This window comes from Lampris incognitus, chromosome 12 (genome assembly GCF_029633865.1).
Source record: "Lampris incognitus isolate fLamInc1 chromosome 12, fLamInc1.hap2, whole genome shotgun sequence".
Taxonomy (NCBI): Eukaryota; Metazoa; Chordata; class Actinopteri; order Lampriformes; family Lampridae; genus Lampris; species Lampris incognitus.
The window spans coordinates 16,590,616-16,610,050 of NC_079222.1; the positions used below are offsets into that span (position 1 = coordinate 16,590,616).

The window sequence follows — 19,435 nt, forward strand, 5'->3', positions numbered from 1 at the left end:
AACATGGATATGAAAAATAGTACCGAATAATAGGGCAATTTTGAGCCTTTAGTGATGATCAAAATAAAATGATGAATGTTAATTATACGTTAAAGTTTATGTTAAATGTTATGCGTATGTGTGCAACGTGTTATAAATCTTGATAAACTGTTTTCAATGCGCAGGGATTTATCAATTATGTGCCGTAGCCCGGCTTCCGTAAACCCGCTCTCCTTTCTTCCGCTACAAGCAACGTGGAGACATCACGTCGTTCTACTAGGTATAGTAACATTTTATTTTTACATCTTTAGCACATTAATAGGTTTGGTAAAGTGATAGTTATTGATATGTAGGTTATTGGAAAGAGATATTTTGTTTATTTGGTGTTAATTGTTCAGTTTCAGCACTATTCAATTGTCTTTACGTGTTGCAACTTTGGGCTTGGTGAAGGCGGAGAGAGCTAGCAGCATGTAGCTAGTTAGCAAGAGCCCCGGCATAGCTGATTAGCTCAGAGAGTCGACAGACGGCGGGATGGGGATTTACACATCTTCTGCTTTATTCTATCATACATAACATCGACCATACAATGCCACGTCTCCACGGCACTATGTTCACCGATCGTACTTGAACAGTAAAACACAGAAATCATAACCTGCACCAACTTGTTACGGTGAGGGTTCGTTCTTGTGGACGTCCGTCGAAGCAGCACTGAGAACGGCTCCACTAGCGCGTCACAACAACACAGAAGGAGGAGCCACTCTGTGTCGCTATTATATGTACCTTACTCTTACAGTGTCAGGGTCGTCAAATCTATTTGCTCCCCTCAGGTGCATGGCGCTTCACTGGCCTAACGGATGGATTGGCGCATGTAGAATTGCATGGTGTTAGAATTGGGTCACAATTTTCGAGATATGAATGCAAATTTAATACCACAAGCTATGTCGTTAACCTCAGACTGAGTGTCAAGCTATGTCGTTAACCTCAGACTGAGTGTATCATATAAGTGGAAGTCAGAAATAAAAACTCACAGTCGAAATACACTACCGTTCAAAAGTTTGGGATCACCCAAACAATTTTGTGTTTTCCATGAAAAGTCACACTTATTCACCACCATATGTTGTGAAATGAATAGAAAATAGAGTCAAGACATTGACAAGGTTAGAAATAATGATTTGTATTTGAAATAAGATTTTTTTTACATCAAACTTTGCTTTCGTCAAAGAATCCTCCATTTGCAGCAATTACAGCATCGCAGACCTTTGGCATTCTAGCTGTTAATTTGTTGAGGTAATCTGGAGAAATTGCACCCCACGCTTCCAGAAGCAGCTCCCACAAGTTGGATTGGTTGGATGGGCACTTCTTGCGTACCATACGGTCAAGCGGCTCCCACAACAGCTCAATGGGGTTCAGATCTGGTGACTGCGCTGGCCACTCCATTAGCGATAGAATACCAGCTGCCTGCTTCTGCTCTAAATAGTTCTTGCACAATTTGGAGGTGTGTTTAGGGTCATTGTCCTGTTGTAGGATGAAATTGGCTCCAATCAAGCGCTGTCCACTGGGTATGGCATGGCGTTGCAAAATGGAGTGATAGCCTTCCTTATTCAGAATCCCTTTTACCCTGTACAAATCTCCCACCTTACCAGCACCAAAGCAACCCCAGACCATCACATTACCTCCACCATGCTTAACAGATGGCGTCAGGCATTCTTCCAGCATCTTTTCATTTGTTCTGCGTCTCACAAACGTTCTTCTTTGTGATCCAAACACCTCAAACTTGGATTCATCCGTCCACAACACTTTTTTCCAGTCTTCCTCTGTCCAATGTCTGTGTTCTTTTGCCCATCTTAATCTTTTTCTTTTATTGGTCAGTCTCAGATATGGCTTTTTCTTTGCCACTCTGCCCTGAAGCCCAGAATCCCGCAGCCGCCTCTTCACTGTAGATGTTGACACTGGTGTTTTGCGGGTACTATTTAATGAAGATGCCAGTTGGGGACCTGTGAGGCGTCTGTTTCTCAAACTAGAGACTCTAATGTACTTTCTTCTTGCTCAGTTGTGCAACGCGGCCTCCCACTTCTTTTTCTACTCTGGTTAGAGCCTGTTTGTGCTGTCCTCTGAAGGGAGTAGTACACACCGGTGTAGGAAATCTTCAATTTCTTAGCAATTTCTCGCATGGAATAGCCTTCATTTCTAAGAACAAGAATAGACTGTCGAGTTTCAGATGAAAGTTCTCTTTTTCTGGCCATTTTGAGCGTTTAATTGACCCCACTAATGTGATGCTCCAGAAACTCAATCTGCTCAAAGGAAGGTCAGTTTTGTAGCTTCTGTATCGAGCTAAACTGTTTTCAGATGTGTGAACATGATTGCACAAGGGTTTTCTAATCATCAATTAGCCTTCTGAGCCAATGAGCTAACACATTGTACCATTAGAACACTGGAGTGATAGTTGCTTGAAATGGGCCTCTATACACCTATGTAGATATTGCACCAAAAACCAGACATTTGCAGCTAGAATAGTCATTTACCACATTAGCAATGTATAGAGTGTATTTCTTTAAAGTTAAGACTAGTTTAAAGTTATCTTCATTGAAAAGTACAGTGCTTTTCCTTCAAAAATATGGACATTTCAATGTGATCCCAAACTTTTGAACGGTAGTGTATATTCCCCGCATCTCAAGCAGAATAACTTGCTGAAATTAGACTAGCATAACTACGTTGAACATGTTGCCATGAATATGACCAAAAAATAAATAAGGACACACCGTATACGTCCAAAATACTTTGTAGTACTGTTCAAAATACTGTTCTAAGTACTCTTAATTGGTTTTAGCTTACTTTCACGCAAATTAACTGAGTTGCTTATATTCTGTTTAAGTAGCAAAATGCTGCTATTAACTATGCCGCTAGTGCAGCTAATTCCACTCACCGGAGATTCCAGACTAAGGAAAACAAAAAACAAAACCAAACACACAATCCAACTCATAGACACCTATTCCAGAGTTATATAAAAAGAGATTGGGCATCCAGACAATTCAAGTTACTATCTACTGCCAGAGCAGAATAACTGCTGCTCCAACAGTATGAGCAGAGTAAGTAACGAGAGTAAGTCTGTTCATGCCAATTATTTAAATCCACTCTTGACATTAAGTGAGGAGAGAGATAAAAATCTCTTACAATGTTGTCACATTTTAATATAATATGTTCGTGAACATGATGCAGAAGTCTTGATGCTTGAATGCGCACTGATCAATACAGTACAGTCTCTTATAGGACAGTTATCTGTTCTTCCCCTCCTTATCATGTCTTCCAGCTCACATCTCACCAAGGCCATTTCTCCAATTAGTGTGTATAGACTTGCTATTCTCAGTGAGTCTCCCATACATTCTTCTGCTATCAACCAACAGTTAAGAATAGGCCTTTATTTTTTCACCGGGAGAAGACACTTTATAAGACTACCTTTGTTCTGTTTTACATGGACTTTAAGCGTCTATCGAAGCAATGTAAAATAAAGTGAAATATGGTATAGTTCATGCATGGTGAGAGATTAAAAGTAAGCAAACATCAAATATGAATTGCTCTCGGTGTCATAGAAAGAAAAATGAAAAAAATTAATAAGAAATGTTTAGAGATAAATAAAACTTGTACTAAAAAAACTATAAAACTTAGGATAGTTAATGTAGGATATCGTGAATGCACTAACAACCTATTTTTAAAGTCAGTTGCCCTGAAATTTAGGAATTTAGTAGACTTTAACACACCACAAATAATGTTCAAGGCAAGAAACAATCTACTACTGAGTAATATACAAAAAATATTCTCAGAAGGAATATTAATTTTAGAGGGAAATTAAACTTCCAGAAATTATGTGTTCGTACAACTTTGAAGAGCATGGGCATTTCAGTATTTGGGGTAAAATTGTGGAACAGCCTGAGCATGGAACTCAAACAAAGTGCAAACATTACACAATTCAAGAAGAACAAAGGACTGATTATCAAGAGGGATGACGAAGAGTTGTGTTAACGCTGTCTTAAGTTTTATTTATCTCTAAACATTTCTTATTACTGTTTTTTTTTCTATGACACCAAGTGGATATTTGGGTTGTACATAGCATCGAGATCTGTTTATTCTTGGTACATGACATTAGGATGTGTTTTACTTCTTCTTTCTTTTTTTCTCTTTCTCGTGTGTTTTTGATTTGTTTTGTTTTGGGGTTTTTTCTCTTATTCACAGTAGTTGGGCTTGTATTGTGCAGCACAACTTGCATTGAATTTGCACTATACAGTAAAGTGAGAATTGAGTTTGAAATGTATAGTAGCTAAATTAACTTAGGAGTAAGTGAGAAGGGGTAAGAAAAATAAGTGTACATGTAACAAACAATCTAATGCATACTGAGATGTGTTGAGTTTGATGTGTGGATTTGTTGAACAATTCAGATTATTGGCAATGGTTTATCTGTATGTTATATCCAGCTTATTTACATGTTCGAAATAATTCATCATTCATTCATGCATTAGGGTTAATAATCCTGTCTGTGCCCCTGACCAAGGCAATGGAAAGAAGAATTTGAGTTGGTCCCTGGGCACTGCAGCTGCCCACTGCTCCTATACAATAGGATGGGTTAAATGCAGAAGACAAATTCATTGTAACTACAATGTCAAATAAAGTGGCTTTCTTTCATGTAGACCTGGAACACCACAGGTGTACAAAAGTCAAATAAAACACCCAAAATTTAATGAAAACCCTGTGTGGACAAAGTCGTGGAACATTATGACGGTCAGATTAACTGAACTACATTTTTCAGAGAGAAAACTTGTAAAAAAAAAAAAAGGTCCAATTTGACTGGAACGCAACAGGAGGGTTAAGCAATTTTTTAATGCTTTGTAATGCTTTATCCTTTCCAGGTTAGCCATGTCTTCTCATCTGCAATGGATGGTGATCAGAAATTGCTCCAGCTTCCTGATTAAGAGGAATGGGCAAACATACAGCACTGTAAGTACATTTTCAGTGGCGCGCCCTTAGTGCTACTGCTAACTGTGTTTCATATAGCCACGTTGTTAACATGATGTCCACTGGAGAGGTGGCGGTATGCACTAGAGAGAAGAGGAATGAAAGTCAGTCGGAGCAAGACGGAATACCTATGTGTGAATGAGAGGGAGGACAGTGGAATGGTGAGGATGCAAGGAGTAGAGGTGACAAAGGTGTATGGGTTTAAATATTTGGGGTCAACTGTCCAAAGTAATGGGGAGTGCAGAAGAGAGTGCAGGCAGGGCGGAGTGGGTGGAGAAGAGTGTCAGGAGTGATTTGCAAAAGAATGGTACCAGCAAAACTTAAAGGGAAGGTTTACAAGATGGTTGTGAGACCTGCTATGTTGTATGGTTTGGAGACAGTGGCACTGACGAAAAGACGGGAGGCGGAGATGGAGGTGGCAGAGTCGAAGATGCTAAGGTTTTCATTGGGAGTGACGAAGGACAGGATTAGGAACGATTATATTAGAGGGACAGCTCAGGTTGGACAGTTTGGAGACAGCAAGAGAGGCAAGATTGAGATGGTTTGGACATGTGTGGAGGAGAGATGCTGGGTATATTGGGAGATGGATGCTGACTGGAGCTGCCAGGGAAGAGGAAACGAGGAAGGCCAAAGAGGAGGTTTATGGATGTGGTGAGGGAGGACATGCAGGTGGCTGGTGTGACAGAGGAAGGTGCAGAGGACAGGAAGAGATGGAAACGGATGATCCTCTGTGGTGACCCCTAATGGGAGCAGTCGAAAGTAGTAGTAATAGTTAACATGATGTCCATAAAATGGGTCTTCTGTGGAGTAAAATCCGTCAGATTTACCCAGTCCGGCTGATGATTTTGCCCATTGATCCAGCCTTAAAATAAGTTTTCTTTCGGTGTACTAAAAATCGGATAATTCCAAACAAAGGAATAACATGAAAACAGATGCAAAGTTTGGGATTTTGTTGAATTTAGAACAGCCTGACAGAGCACTTTTCTGAATTCACACATTCATCTCAGCATTTCAAATAAAGTTCTTTAGTGATGTCATATGAGGTACATTGAACTGATTAAAATATTACCTTTGGTTAAGTTTTACATTCTCTTTAGAAAATAAGATGACATGCTTAAAGTAAGTAAGTAACCTTTATTAAAGGCTATGGATGATAAAATGGTTACTGATGCAGTGTCATTCAGGAAGAGATATGTTGCTACTTATGATTATGATGGCAAAAGAGCAAATTCTGAATGCTTTTTTGAAATCAACGCAGCAAGCAAACACTGTATGGCTGACATGTTCTTTTCCCTCAATCAATCTTTGCAACAGGAACCTAACAATTTGAAGTCCAGGAACTCATTTCGCTTCAATGGCTTGGTGCATAAAAAAACTGTGGGTGTCCAGCCTGCGGCAGACGGAAAAGGCATTGTTGTTGTGTTGAAGAAGCGTGCAGGTAGATAAAAGATCCTCTTATTTCTATATTCTCATCATGTAACTTATCAGTGCAACAATTAAGTAGTTCAGTTGTTATGCCTTTATGGAATAGTTTTTGGTAGCATTCTGTATCACCACATTATATTTTAAAACGGCAAACTTAACACTCGAGATATGTGATAGCTAATACAATTTCATGTGAAGTGGCTAGAATTTTTTCTTAATTTAATTTTTTGATTTCTTTTATTTTGAACATGTAAAAATAGAAAAAACAATGACAAAAGATAAAAACAAAACAATAATAATGAAAACTTGAAATGACAGGGGGTTATAATAAACTTTTATGTTTGTACAACCATGAAGATTGGGGAATGGTTGCAATCACAGCATTGTAAGATGGTGACAGGTGTACTCTTAGGCCCCCCCCCCGCTCCCTGGTTCAATGATGGTCGTTCCCTTTTCATAGATGGTCTCTTTGACTCCCTGTTCAAACCAGTGTTCTTCCCTATCAAGGATGTGCACATTCTAACCCTTGAAAGAGTGGCCAAGAGTAGCTATTCTGTGTTGTGCCATCCTCTTGGCCAGCGTCTGTTTGGTTTCCCTGATGTACAAGTCATGGCAATCCTCCCAGCACTTAACAGCGTACACTATATTGCTCTGTTTGTGCCGGGGGACCCGCTACTTGGGGTGACCCAATTTCTGGCACAGTGTGTTTTGGGGTTTGAAAGCAACTGAGACACGGTGTTTGGAAAATACATGTCTCAACTATTCCAAAACTCCCGCCACATACAGAATCACCACTGGTTTACACTTAGGCAGCTGTTGTCCTTCTCTTTACCTACTTACTTTAGAAGAGAATGAAAGATTAGAGACTGGTCGACAGTTATTAAGAGACCCTGGATCGAGGTGTGGTTTCTTAAGTAGGGTTTTGACCACAGCTGTCTTAAAAATGCTGAGAACGGTGCCAGTAGTAAGTGATAAATTAACAATGTTTAGCAATGTAGGTCCCAGGAAAGGCCAGTCCGCTTTGGCTAGTTGGTTTAGATGCTTACATAAGCTTTGTCAAAGTATCAAGAGAGATAGTCTCAAAAGCTGTAATAACGGACTATCGGTGACTCATCGCATAGATATGAATTTGGTAAGACAGGATCTGCAGTAGCTGGAGTTGAGGAACTAATTTTGTTTATGATCCCATCAACCTTATTGCAGAAAAAGTCTAGAAACTCAAGGGCCGCAAATGGTGAGCAGCTAATGGATTTGCTGAATCTTTGGACTGTTTTAAGTGGCTTCTAAAAACCCATCTTTTTAGGCAAGCCTTTTTATAGATCCCCATCCCTGTCTTCTGTTTTGGTTCATTTTTAGCTTGGTCTGTTACTCCCTGTGCTATGTTTTATATTCATTCAGTTTATTTTATGTATTTACTCGTATTTTTCTGGATTGAGTGTAAAGCACTTTGTAACTGTATGTTTTCAAAAGTGCTATATAAAGAAAACTTTACTAAATTACTTACTAAGAGACGGCCGCTTTTTAGTAAAATTTAGCTACAGTGTCAGAGAAATCTGAGCTTATGTTTATTAATATTGATTAAATGAGAGAGAGGCTGCTTTCACAGCAGATAAAGCATGCTTGTATTTCAATAAAAACTCATGCCAACAGAGTCAGTCTCTACAGTGAAAGGAGTCAAGACCTTAGGCAGCTGCTGGCCAAATGCAGCTACAGTGGAGGGACCAATGTAGCGAGTGGCAATTACATCTGTGCCGACATTATGAGGACAGGCCAATAATGCTTCAAATTCAATGGGAAAATGATCTGAAAAAGCAGATGTGGTTGGCAAAACATTCAGATCAGAAATGGCTATCCCTTTACATAAAAGCAAATCAAGAGTGTTACCAATGAGTCAACTCTGGAACAAACTGAGCGACCCCAAAAGTATCAACAAGCACCAGAGAGGCTTTACTTAGAGGATCAGCAGCCTTATTCAGATGAATATTGAAATCACCAAGAATTAGAATCTCATCAGAATGGGGAGGGGTGGATGTCTGATGTAGGAGTGGTGAATTGGGTGAGTTGTTTTGGGGGGGGGGGGGTATTGCTGCTAATGTAGTTTCACGATTCTTTGTTTTTCCTGCAGGTCAGCGCAAACCTGCATCTTCCTATGAGAAGATCACCATCAATAAGAACTCCCGTGCCACCCTGAGCAGCCTGAGGCACATTATTCGCAAGAACAAATACAGGAAGGACCTGCGCATGGTGAGCTGACACATAACATGGTTTCTGTGCCAGTGTATTTATTGCAAGCTGCTGGTACTATGCACTGCAAATTGTGGTCATTTAATGGGACACGGGTCTGGACGGTTTTGTGTTTGTTTTGACTCCAGTGCTCATGAAGGAGAGGACACAATTATAAGCAAACCAAGTGCCGACTTTTCCCTAGACCTCAAAGTGATCAGTTTGGATCTCTTGGTTGATCTTGCACAGTAGCCAAGCACAAAAACTTTGATATTAATTATTTCAATATATTTTGTTTTTGAAACGTGCCCAGCATCCCAAGGCTGTAAGAATCAGTAGCCAAGCAGGACTTTTTCAGGTTTTTTGTAAAGTCCAAAAACTTAGATATTATTTTAGTTTATTTTCTTTTATTGGTGAAAACACCATTCCAAGACTGAACATTATCAGATTATCTGTAAGACTCTGCTATAAGTTGTTAATTTTTTTTAAATGTGTGTCGAATAAATGACTTACTTATGACACATTACGTAGTCATATTTTCAGAACTCCTGTCAGCTTTTAGCACTGACACAATGTAGAATAGAGTCTGTGTTGTAGCTTTTCTTAAATTCTCAATTCCACGGTTCCGTCTGTGATTCTGTTGTCACAGAAACTATTCGGCCCTACCTTAATGCTGCCATCAGTCTTGCTGGCCCAGGCCGGGTGGGTTCCCATCAAAAAAGACTTGCCACCGGGACTAGTGACTTCTGGGCATAATGTTTACATATTGAATGCTTTCAAATATAGCAACTACATAGGCTTGTTCTGTCTATCTAAAACTGGTCCCTCGGGTGAAGTTGTATCATGCAAGTCTTGAAAGCGTCCATTAATGATGGGTCTGTGTTTCCTCAGGCTGCCCTGCGTCGTGCCAGTGCCATCCTGAAGAGCCAGAAGCCTGTTGTCGTCAAAAAGAAGCGCAGCAGGGCTTCCAAGACGGCATGAATTGACGTAGATGTATACAATATATGAAATAAAATCTCATGGCAAATATAAAACATTGTAATGAGTCTGTTCTTAATGTGGTCGGGGATTTTGGTTAGACCCATAAGCCAATGCATTTGAGAGATTGCAGATCGTCTGGTTTTGTTTTGTTTTTTGTAAAGCACTTTGTAGCATTGTTTTAGAAAAGTGCTATATAAATAAAATTATTATTATTATTGCAAGAGATTGCAATGAGCCAGGAGATTCAATAGTTAGTAATCTTCAGCGTTAATTTCATGGGTTAAGTTACATCTGAGAGTTTTTACATGAGTCTTGTCAACCACTATTGCTGCAAATGAGCATTACATAAATTTCTGGAAGGCTGTATCTGCTCAACTTAATTCAACATGTTTGTGTTACAAGTGTTAATTTCTAACAATGGCCCTTATTGGCAGGATTAATAATCATTTAAAACTTAGCTAAAGTAATAGAATTTAAATATGGATGATACCCAAAATCTGGTAGATGTGTCATCTTTGTGTACTTGCTATTGTTGATACATTTGCTCAACACTTCCTGGCTGACAAATGTGCCATGCCAAGTACAATGGTTGCAGAAGCCACTAATGGACACAAGCAGAACACGCAATATCCATTACACGTATCCTAAGTGACTGGGTTTGATCGAAACTGCAGTCAACCCTGCAATAAAAGGTTGAAGTTTATGACAAAGCATCTCGGTAAGCTGAAGACATTTATAAACACTGAAATCAACCTTTTTCTATCGCTTTGAATGCAAACTATTGTGTTGACAACGGGCTATTGGGTCGCACTCGACTTACACCCAGAACCGCTACTGGATTTTGGCGATAAAACTACTCACATTTAGAAGGGCAGTTAGTCTGCTTAGGTTGACCTCTCCCGCACCAACCCCAAAAAGGCCTGTTTGTGCACTTCAGGGCAATTTACGTGCGCGTGCACTGCTGGTCCCATCACATGTATTGTGCCTGTTGTGCCTCTTGTCAGTACTGGGCTTGATTTTGAATGAGTTATTTGGGTTTGATTCTCCCTCTGGACGTTGCGGTGGTGCTCTGCCAGGGCTGAACAGTTTCTGCGGGCACGTGACAGAAGTGAACTGTAGCTAATTAAAAACCAGCAGGATGTGTTTCCTATATGCATCGATTACCTTTATTCCCAGTGTGCGCGTCGATCGCTTCTGACAACCCGGGAAGTTGAATCAGTTCATCTGGACACAACGTTTATTGGGGGGGGGGGGCGTTTCATCACGTAACCTCTTCAGTCTCAGCTGGCTGTAGGAACCCCCACCCTTATAAACAATACAGTGGCCTAACGACCCGTACTGCATGTCCTGTATGACCATATCTGCATATTTCATACGGAGTTACAATGGCCATGAGTACTATTCACAGAGGATTTGGGAATGGTTGCAATCACAATATTGTAAGATGGTACTCTTAGCCCCCCCCCTCCGCTTAGCCCCCCGTTCCCGCGTCACATAGCTGGCCTTTTTGACTCCCTGACAACCTTTCATTGGGAATCCTCAACTTAAAGCGGTGTGAATACTTGTGAGGTGTCAGATGTGGCTATTGTCGGCTTGCTCTAAATAAAAACACAACTTTCACTTTCATTTTATGCAGATGAGCTCCCAAGTAGATAGGGCCTCGTTTGATGTGGTCACAAACTGCCCACTGGTGTGGAAACATTGAATGGATTTAGTTTAAAGTAGCCCACTGGCTGCTTTCCACCCCTGGCTTTAAAAAAAAAGAAAAAGAAAATCTGTTGTCACCTCCCCTAGAGTTAAGCTGATGAAGCATCCTGTGCCAATCATTTTTTTACACAGCTCTGGAAAGTGGACGTGAGCGATCTCCCTATCCTAAAGGATGCGTCACTGCTTGTAAGGATGTTGAGGATTTTCCCGTCGTTGGGAGATTCCGCGCTGTGGTCGCTATGAGGGGACTCAGGCCAACGCTCTGCTTCATCCTGCCCTTGGCTCTGCTGGTGCTGCAGAGTCGGACCTTTGAACTCCAGGATACCATCCACGCTTTGATAGAGGAGAATATCCACCTCCACGACCGGCTGGAGAACCTAACCCACGCTCTCAGAGAACTTAAACGGATGCTCTGGCACCACTCAACTGGTACTGACCCCCCCCCCTTCTGAAACCATTTAACAGCACTTTTCATGGGTCCTCCATTTTATGATCAATTAGGGAAATATCTACTTAACCATTATGTGCGAGAATTGTATGCGAACGTTGCAAATATCCAAGCACGAATTGTAAATGTGGATGTGAAATTGATGACCCTGAATAATTTGGTTAACTGTTGGTGTTTTACACGTGTACTGGGGCTACAGCAAAGTGACTGACATGAGCAGCTTTTCTGGTTGTATTTTTTGCAGCATTTTTTGGTGCGTTACCTGGTTTGAAATCACACTTTCGTCAAAAGCTTTCTTATTGCCAGGCAGCTTTGTCATGCATGGAGTAATGCTGATTATATACGCATTAATAAATCATGTAATTTTTATTTTGCTTTTTTTTAAATATTTTTATTTTGTAGTCTGGGAGCATTTCATCGGTTTTAAAAAAAATGAAATGCTGCACTTTCACAATGCTGGCTAAAGCAAGCACAAGGTCAAAACAGCCTTTTGCTCTTGTCTCTTTTCCCATTTTTTTCATTTCCTGTTCGTGTCCTCATCTGTTTTCTCTTAATCCTCTCCCTTCTGTGTGCGTGTGTTTTGCTTTAGCTACATTAACCAGTTCCCCATGTAATGATCTGTGCCCTCTGGCTATGTTAACTTATAACATTAATAAAGCAAGGACGACTTCTCTCGTGCTGGGTGTTTATTCACCGACCGGATTCCGACTGACGTTGTTACGTACATCACGTGACTTTGTTGTGGCGCTACGGAAAGCCGTAAGGGACATTAGCAAATCAAATATTACTAGCAAATATTACATCTCCCTTTTTCTGAAAAGTGCTGCTTTCTCTGCAGAGATACAGACCACGTTGAGCACGTTTATAAACGAATACAATCTTAATAAGAAAGAATATGAAAATGGAACTCTTATATAACTGGACTGCAACAAAGTAGTGTAAAACATTTCCTTCCCTGTCTAAATGTGACACCGTAATAACATTTCATCTTTTTTTTTTTTTTTTTTTTTTACATTCATAAGTCAAGGATTTGTCTTGGTTTGACCGTGCGACCTGACCTCGTGGTGTAACCAGGCTGTGTGTCTGGTTGTCGCTGATTGTTCGTGTCTGGAGGTTCAGCATGCTCTTGCTGATGGGCTTGTGTGTTGTTGTTAGCGCTGGTAACAGTCTGCTGTGAAGTGTGTGTGTGTGTAGTGTGAGTGTTCACTCTGCTTTGTCGCAGGTGTTGACGGTTGCGTCGGTAGATCTGACCTTCTTTGGTTTGGATGTGGTAGCTCCTGTCTGTGTTCGCTGGTCTTTCCACAGTTGCAGGTCTCCAGGATCCATCCTCCTGCCGGAAGCGGATTGGTGTGCCTGCGGGCAGGTGGGGCAGAGGTTTGGCTGTTCGGTTGTAGTATGCCTGCTGGCGCTGTTGACATACCTCTCTCCTTTTGTGAACATCCTCCTGACTGGCGATCTGTGGCTGCAGGTGTTTTGCTGTTGATGGGAGAATGGACCGCAGCCTCCGACTCATCAGTAGCTGTGCCGGTGATTTCAGGTTGTCCACCGGTGTGTTGCGATACTCCAGTAAGCTCATGTAGGGGTCTTTGTTCTCAGCTTTGGCTTTGTCCAGGATGCGTTTGGCCGTCTGGACAGTCTTCTCGGAGAGGCCGTTGCTCTGTGGGTAGTGGGGGCTTGTGGTGGTGTGTGAGAAACCCCATGTCTGTGAGAAGTTGCGGAACTCACCAGAGCTGTAGCACGGACCGTTGTCGCTGATGATAGTCTCGGGGATTCCGTGTCGAGCCATTGCTGCTTTCAGCTTCATGATGACGGCAGATGAGGTGCAGCTGTAAAGTCTCTCTAGCTCGAAGAATCTGGAGTAGTAGTCCACAGTGACTATGAAGTCCTGTGAGTTCCATGTGAATAGGTCTGTGCCTATCACTTGCCACGGCCGCTCGGGTATGGCGTGTGACATCATTGGTTCCTTTGCATTTGCGCTGCGCCGTTCTTGGCATATGCTGCAGTCTGCTACCGCATCCTCGATCTGTTTCCCCATGCCAGGCCAGAACAGTAAGTCTCTTGCTCGGCATTTGCTTTTTTCCACGCCAAGGTGGCCGGCATGGATGCGCTGTATCATGTCCTTGCGAAGCTTTTGGGGGACAATGATTCTCTCACCTTTGAACAGGATACCGTCCATTTCTGAGATTTCTGCTCTGTGGTTCCAGTATTCCTGGATGCTGGGCGGGCACTTTTTCTTTGTGTCTGGCCAGCCAGTGAGTGTGGCTCGTCTGAGTGCGGTGAGCTGTGGATCTTGCGCTGTTTCCTGCTTGATTTCTGTGAGTCTTGTGTCGCTCACAGGGATGTTGCTGAGGACTGTGTGCACTTGGGCCTCCATCCCTTCCTGTAGGTCACTGTCGTGGTGTTCTATTGACTTGCGTGACAGTGTGTCGGCCACCGGTATGTCCTTACCGGGGCGGTGGATGATTTGGATGTCGTATTTTTGGAGCGCCAGGATCATCCGTTGCAGCCGGGGTGGTGCTGCTGCCAGTGGCTTTTTTAGTATTGCCTCCAGAGGCTTGTGGTCTGACTCCACAATCACTTTTCGTCCATACATGTACTCGTGGAACCTCTTGCAGCCGAAGACCACAGCGTAGAGCTCCTTCTCTATCTGTGCGTAGTTTTCTTCAGTGCTGTTGAGTGACTTGGACGCATAGGCAATTGGTTTGCCATCTTGGAGCATGACAGCCCCAAGGCCACTTTTGGATGCATCCACTTGGAGTCGCAGCTCTTTCTGCGGGTCGAAATATGAGAGTACTGGACCTGGGTGCTGTGTAATGAGATTCTTCATCTCTTGGAACGCCTTGTCGTGGACTGCATCCCACACAAACTCACTGTCCTGTTTCAGAAGCTGTCTGAGGGGTGAGTTTATCTGTGAGAGGTGTGGAGCAAATCTGGCGAGGTAGTTGATCATGCCGAGGACTGTCTCCAGCTCTGCTTTGTTCTGTGGGGGTTGCATGTCCTTGACCGCCTTCACCTTGTGTGGGTCTGGTTTGATGCCTTCGTGTGAGAGCGTGTGGCCGAAGTAGCTTACCTCGGACACGCATATGTGACACTTGTCGGGGTTGAGCCTCACCCCTCGCTCCCTTGTGCGCTTCAGCATCGCTCTGAGACGCTGGTCATGTTCCTCTTTAGTCTTGCCGAACACTAGTATGTCGTCCACTATGGCCGTCACACCGTCCAATCCTTCATATGTTTCATCCACGCGTCTCTGGAACTCGTCTTGAGCGGACACGATTCCGAATGGCAGTCTGAGGAAACGATACCTGCCAAACACTGTGTTAAATGTCGTCAACATTGAGGATTCAGTGCTCAGTTTGATGGCCCAATAGCCTGACCGCGCGTCTAACACGCTAAAGTACTCAGCTCCAGCGAGCTTTGTGGTGGCGTCCTCCAGCGTGGGGAGGGGGTAGTGAGGTCGTTGTATCACTTTGTTAAGAGCTCTGGGGTCTAAACACACTCTAAGTTTGCCTGTCTTTGGCTTCTCAACAATGACGAGTGCGTTCACCCATTCTGTGGGTTCTGTTACCTTACAGATTATGCCGCCTTTCTCCATGCTGTCAAGCTCGTCCCTCAGTTTGCTGCGTAGGGCGATGGGGATTCTGCGTGGCGGGCAGACGACCGGCGTTGCATCTGGTGTGACGCGGAAGGTGCACTCGCCTGGGAACTCTCCTATTCCTTGGAAAACATCTGCATACTCATCCATTATGCTCTGTGATGTGACATTGTTTTCCTCGCTCACAGCCATCACTATTTTTACCAAGTTTAGGTCACGGCATGTTTTCATTGCCATGACTGGTGGGGCGTTTGTGTCAATGACGTAAAAGTCCAGCATAATTGCATTGTCTCTGTACTTACATTTGAGTTTGCATGTGCCTTTCACGCTCAGCGCGCCTCCTCCATATTCAGTGAGTCTGTGTATTGCTGGTTTCAGTGTCACATTTTTGAACAGCGCCTGGAACAGGTTGGTGGGAATAGTATTGGCCTGTGCCCCAGTGTCTAGTTTAAACTTTACCTTCTGTGGAGGTGTGCCAATTCCAACCTCTACGTAAGCCTGCTCGTTGCTTTTTCCGTTGTTCTCTATTGAGATGCAGTCTATGTACAGCTCTGTCTGTTCTCCCACAGCGGTGCTCTCCACTGTAATGTTGTCGAAGTACAGTTCTTCCTGCTCTCTGTCAGTGGTGTACTCTTCTGGGTTCTCTCCGACGGCATGTACTGTGCCGCGGTAGTACTTTGTCTGTCCCTGGGAGCTAGACTTGCATACTTTAGCAAAATGATTGAGCTTCTTGCATTTAATGCATTGTTTACCCTTAGCTGGGCAAGTGGCTTTAGCGCCGTGTAGCCCTCCACAATAGCTACACGCCCTAGCGGCGGTGCTAACGTTACCCTCCCTTTGTCTGAAGTTAGCGTTAGCTGCTTTGGGTGCGTTCGGTTTGTAAGTCTTTCTGCCTATTGCGTGCACCGTTTCATGTGTGCTGCCCTGGCCCATAGACTTTAGCTGTTGCTTTGCTAGCTCGTGTGAGCGGGCTACATCTATGGCCTTTTCTAGCGTTAGCTCAGCTCCCTGGCTAAGTAGCTTTTCTCTCACTCTGGGTGAGTTGGTGGCAAACACGATGCGGTCCCTGACCATCTCGTCGGCATTTGGGTAGCCACAGTCTTTGACTAGGAGCTTTAGCTCAGTTACAAATCGTTCGAAGGATTCACTCTCTCCCTGCATCTTTTCATGAAATTTATATCTGGCATAAATCGGGTTTGCTTTGGGGGTGATGTACTCAGTGTACTTATCGTAGTACGTTTCTAGCTTCTTGGCTTGTTCTCCGCTGAGTGTCCAAGTGTTGTGCACATCGCGCCCTTTTTCCCCTATCCAGAGCAGGAGGTAGCTGCATTTCTCCTCTTCATTCTTCCCGCGCAGGGGGCCCGTGAACATTAGCTCCGTTGTTTGTCGAAATCGTCTCCATGCTTCAGGTAAGTTCGCCGATTCCCAGTCCATCCGTGGAGCTGGAACGCCGTACGAATCCATATTGGGTATTTAAACTCCGCTACTCTGACACCATGTAATGATCTGTGCCCTCTGGCTATGTTAACTTATAACATTAATAAAGCAAGGACGACTTCTCTCGTGCTGGGTGTTTATTCACCGACCGGATTCCGACTGACGTTGTTACGTACATCACGTGACTTTGTTGTGGCGCTACGGAAAGCCGTAAGGGACATTAGCAAATCAAATATTACTAGCAAATATTACACCCCACACAACGTTATTTCTCTTTAGCTTCTCACCATACGCTTCAGCCTATGCACTGATACCGATCAGTCACTTTTGCATTTTTTAAAATAAGAAACACAACTTCATGCAAATACTCTTAGTAGGTGTGTTTTGGCAGAGGCACGAAGCCTTGCCTCGCTTAATTCGTGTTGTTTTGTGGCTTTCGAACAGACCCGGAGAATCACGACCACCATGAGCATCACAATGAAGATGTTCGGCATCTGTGGGATGAATGGTCAGAGCATGGTGGGTATCTTCTTTTCTTGTTTGCCTCTCCCCCAAACTGACGAGCCTCACTGAACTAATTTAGTGCAGCTGCAAAAAGCATCTGTAGCTGTGACGCAAGCACATGGGGAAAATGTGACATGGCGGACACCATACCATTAGGTGGCATCGATTTTATGCCTGTATAGACTAGAGCAGAGGCCAGTCGGGTCACGTAAGCAGAATAATTTTTATTCGAAGGACTGATTTAGGCTGCAGGAAAAAAATCCCGCGTTGGCTGATATTGTTCCCTTTTCTCCATCTTCTTCTTCTTCCCGGCAGGCATAAGCGCGGAGACCCATCTCCTGTTGGAGCATGCGCTGTGTGGACACGACCCCCACGGCTCAGCCGCTCGGCTTCACCAAGAGTCGCCCGTCCTGCTATCGGCGTTGCCCTATCTCACCCTCCTGCTGCTGGGCTGTTTGTAGGCTACATTAGCCTGATTTCTATTGAACAGCCGAACAAAACCCACACCGGTTGTGCGTATGTCACTCGGGTTTTCTCAGATTGGCTCAAATTATTTTCCCAATTTAAGTTTGTATCTCGTGGCCATCGGGGGATGGATGTGTGAGGCTGCACAGTTTCAGTTTGACTGAATGACGTAGATCCTGTCATAAACATGAGCTCGTCCCCTCCCTAGCCCTGTATAGCCTTGCTGTGAAAAAGTGGTTATTGACTGGGCTAGATTGGTTAAATTGATCTATCCACCACCTCTGCTGTGATAAAAAACACCCCGGGGGAAGCCAGCGGACTGGAGAGGAACTTGTTGATGGCGGCGTATCGTAAGAAAGGACGCTGACTTGTTGCTGAGAGGAGCTGCTGACTCCTTGGGTGTTTTAATTGTTATTTTCTGGACATCACTGTAGCTTGATTAGACGGATGAGTTCGACATTCACTAATGTGTTTGGTTTTATTAAACGCTCCATAATATCTATCTAGATGTTGCATTGCATTGTGTTTTATTCAAATGTAAATCTTGGATTGTGCTTTTAGCAAAAAATATCACGGGGCTCTTTTTAATTGTCCAGTTGTTGAATATGGAAATTTTCTTGTCCATGTCCAAAACCAGTAGGTGTTCCAGCTCATACTACTGATATAAGGGCAATTTTGTCATGTCTTTTCATGTCTTTAAATATTTCCACAAATGTTAAACAGTTTCACTAGTCTATGCATAAAAATTAGAATATTTTAATATTAAAATTCAGGATATATATATATATGTAATTTTTTTCATGTATTATTTTTTTTATTTATTTTTTGTTGTCGAAAATTTTCCCCATTTATCTCCCTATTGTACCCGGCCAATTACCCCACTCTTCCGAGCCGTCCCGGTCGCTGCTCCACCCCCTCTGCTGATCCGGGGAGGGCTGCAGTCTACCACATGCCTCCTTCGATAAATGTGGAGTCGCCAGCCGCTTCTTTTCACCTGACAGTGAGGAGTTTCGCCAGGGGGACGTAGCACATGGAAAGCTCACGCCCTCCCCCCTGGACAGGCGCCCCAACTGACCAGAGAAGGTGCTAGTGCAACGTACCCACATCCGGCTTCCCACCCGCAGACACGGCCAATTGTGTGTGTAGGGATGCCCGATTAAGCCGGAGGTAACACGTGGATTTGAACAGGCGATCCCCATGTTGGTAGGCAACGGAATAGACTGCCACACCACCCGGATGCCCCAAAATTCAGGATATTTAAGCAGCTGATTCCCATTCTACAGGTGATCGTAGGTGAATTAAATAATCTGAATGCACATTTGTGCATCATAGATGCCTGATTGTGTTTTAAAGCGGGGGTGCCGAGCCCCAAACATTTTTTAAACACCTGCCACTGCAATTTCCTGCAATCCAGAGCTTTCAACTGGATCAAGTAATTTAATGCATTTGTGTCTATTCTCCATACATTTCCAATTATTAAACACCTCAAATACAACCTTTTAAATTATTAGTCACCAGAAACAAATTTTCAGAAAAAACTACCTCACAACAATAGTTATATTTGTTAATTTCATTTTCAATAAGCGAAAATGGGGATGCAAAAATACAAGTTTGCTCCCCCTAATCTTTTTTTCTGGATTCCCCCCCCCCCATTTTTTCTCCCCAATCTG

At 43.2% G+C, this 19,435-nt stretch overlaps 1 protein-coding gene across 1 annotated transcript; it reads left to right on the forward strand.

The window, feature by feature from the left end:
• Positions 1–207: 207 nt before the first annotated feature.
• Positions 208–9,665, forward strand: rpl28 (ribosomal protein L28). Its single transcript, XM_056290519.1, has 5 exons — positions 208–259; positions 4,878–4,965; positions 6,298–6,421; positions 8,534–8,652; positions 9,523–9,665. The coding sequence occupies exons 2-5, from the start codon at positions 4,885–4,887 to the stop codon at positions 9,610–9,612; spliced, it is 414 nt and encodes a 137-aa protein (XP_056146494.1). The 5' UTR covers positions 208–259; positions 4,878–4,884; the 3' UTR covers positions 9,613–9,665.
• The last annotated feature ends 9,770 nt before the right edge of the window (positions 9,666–19,435 follow it).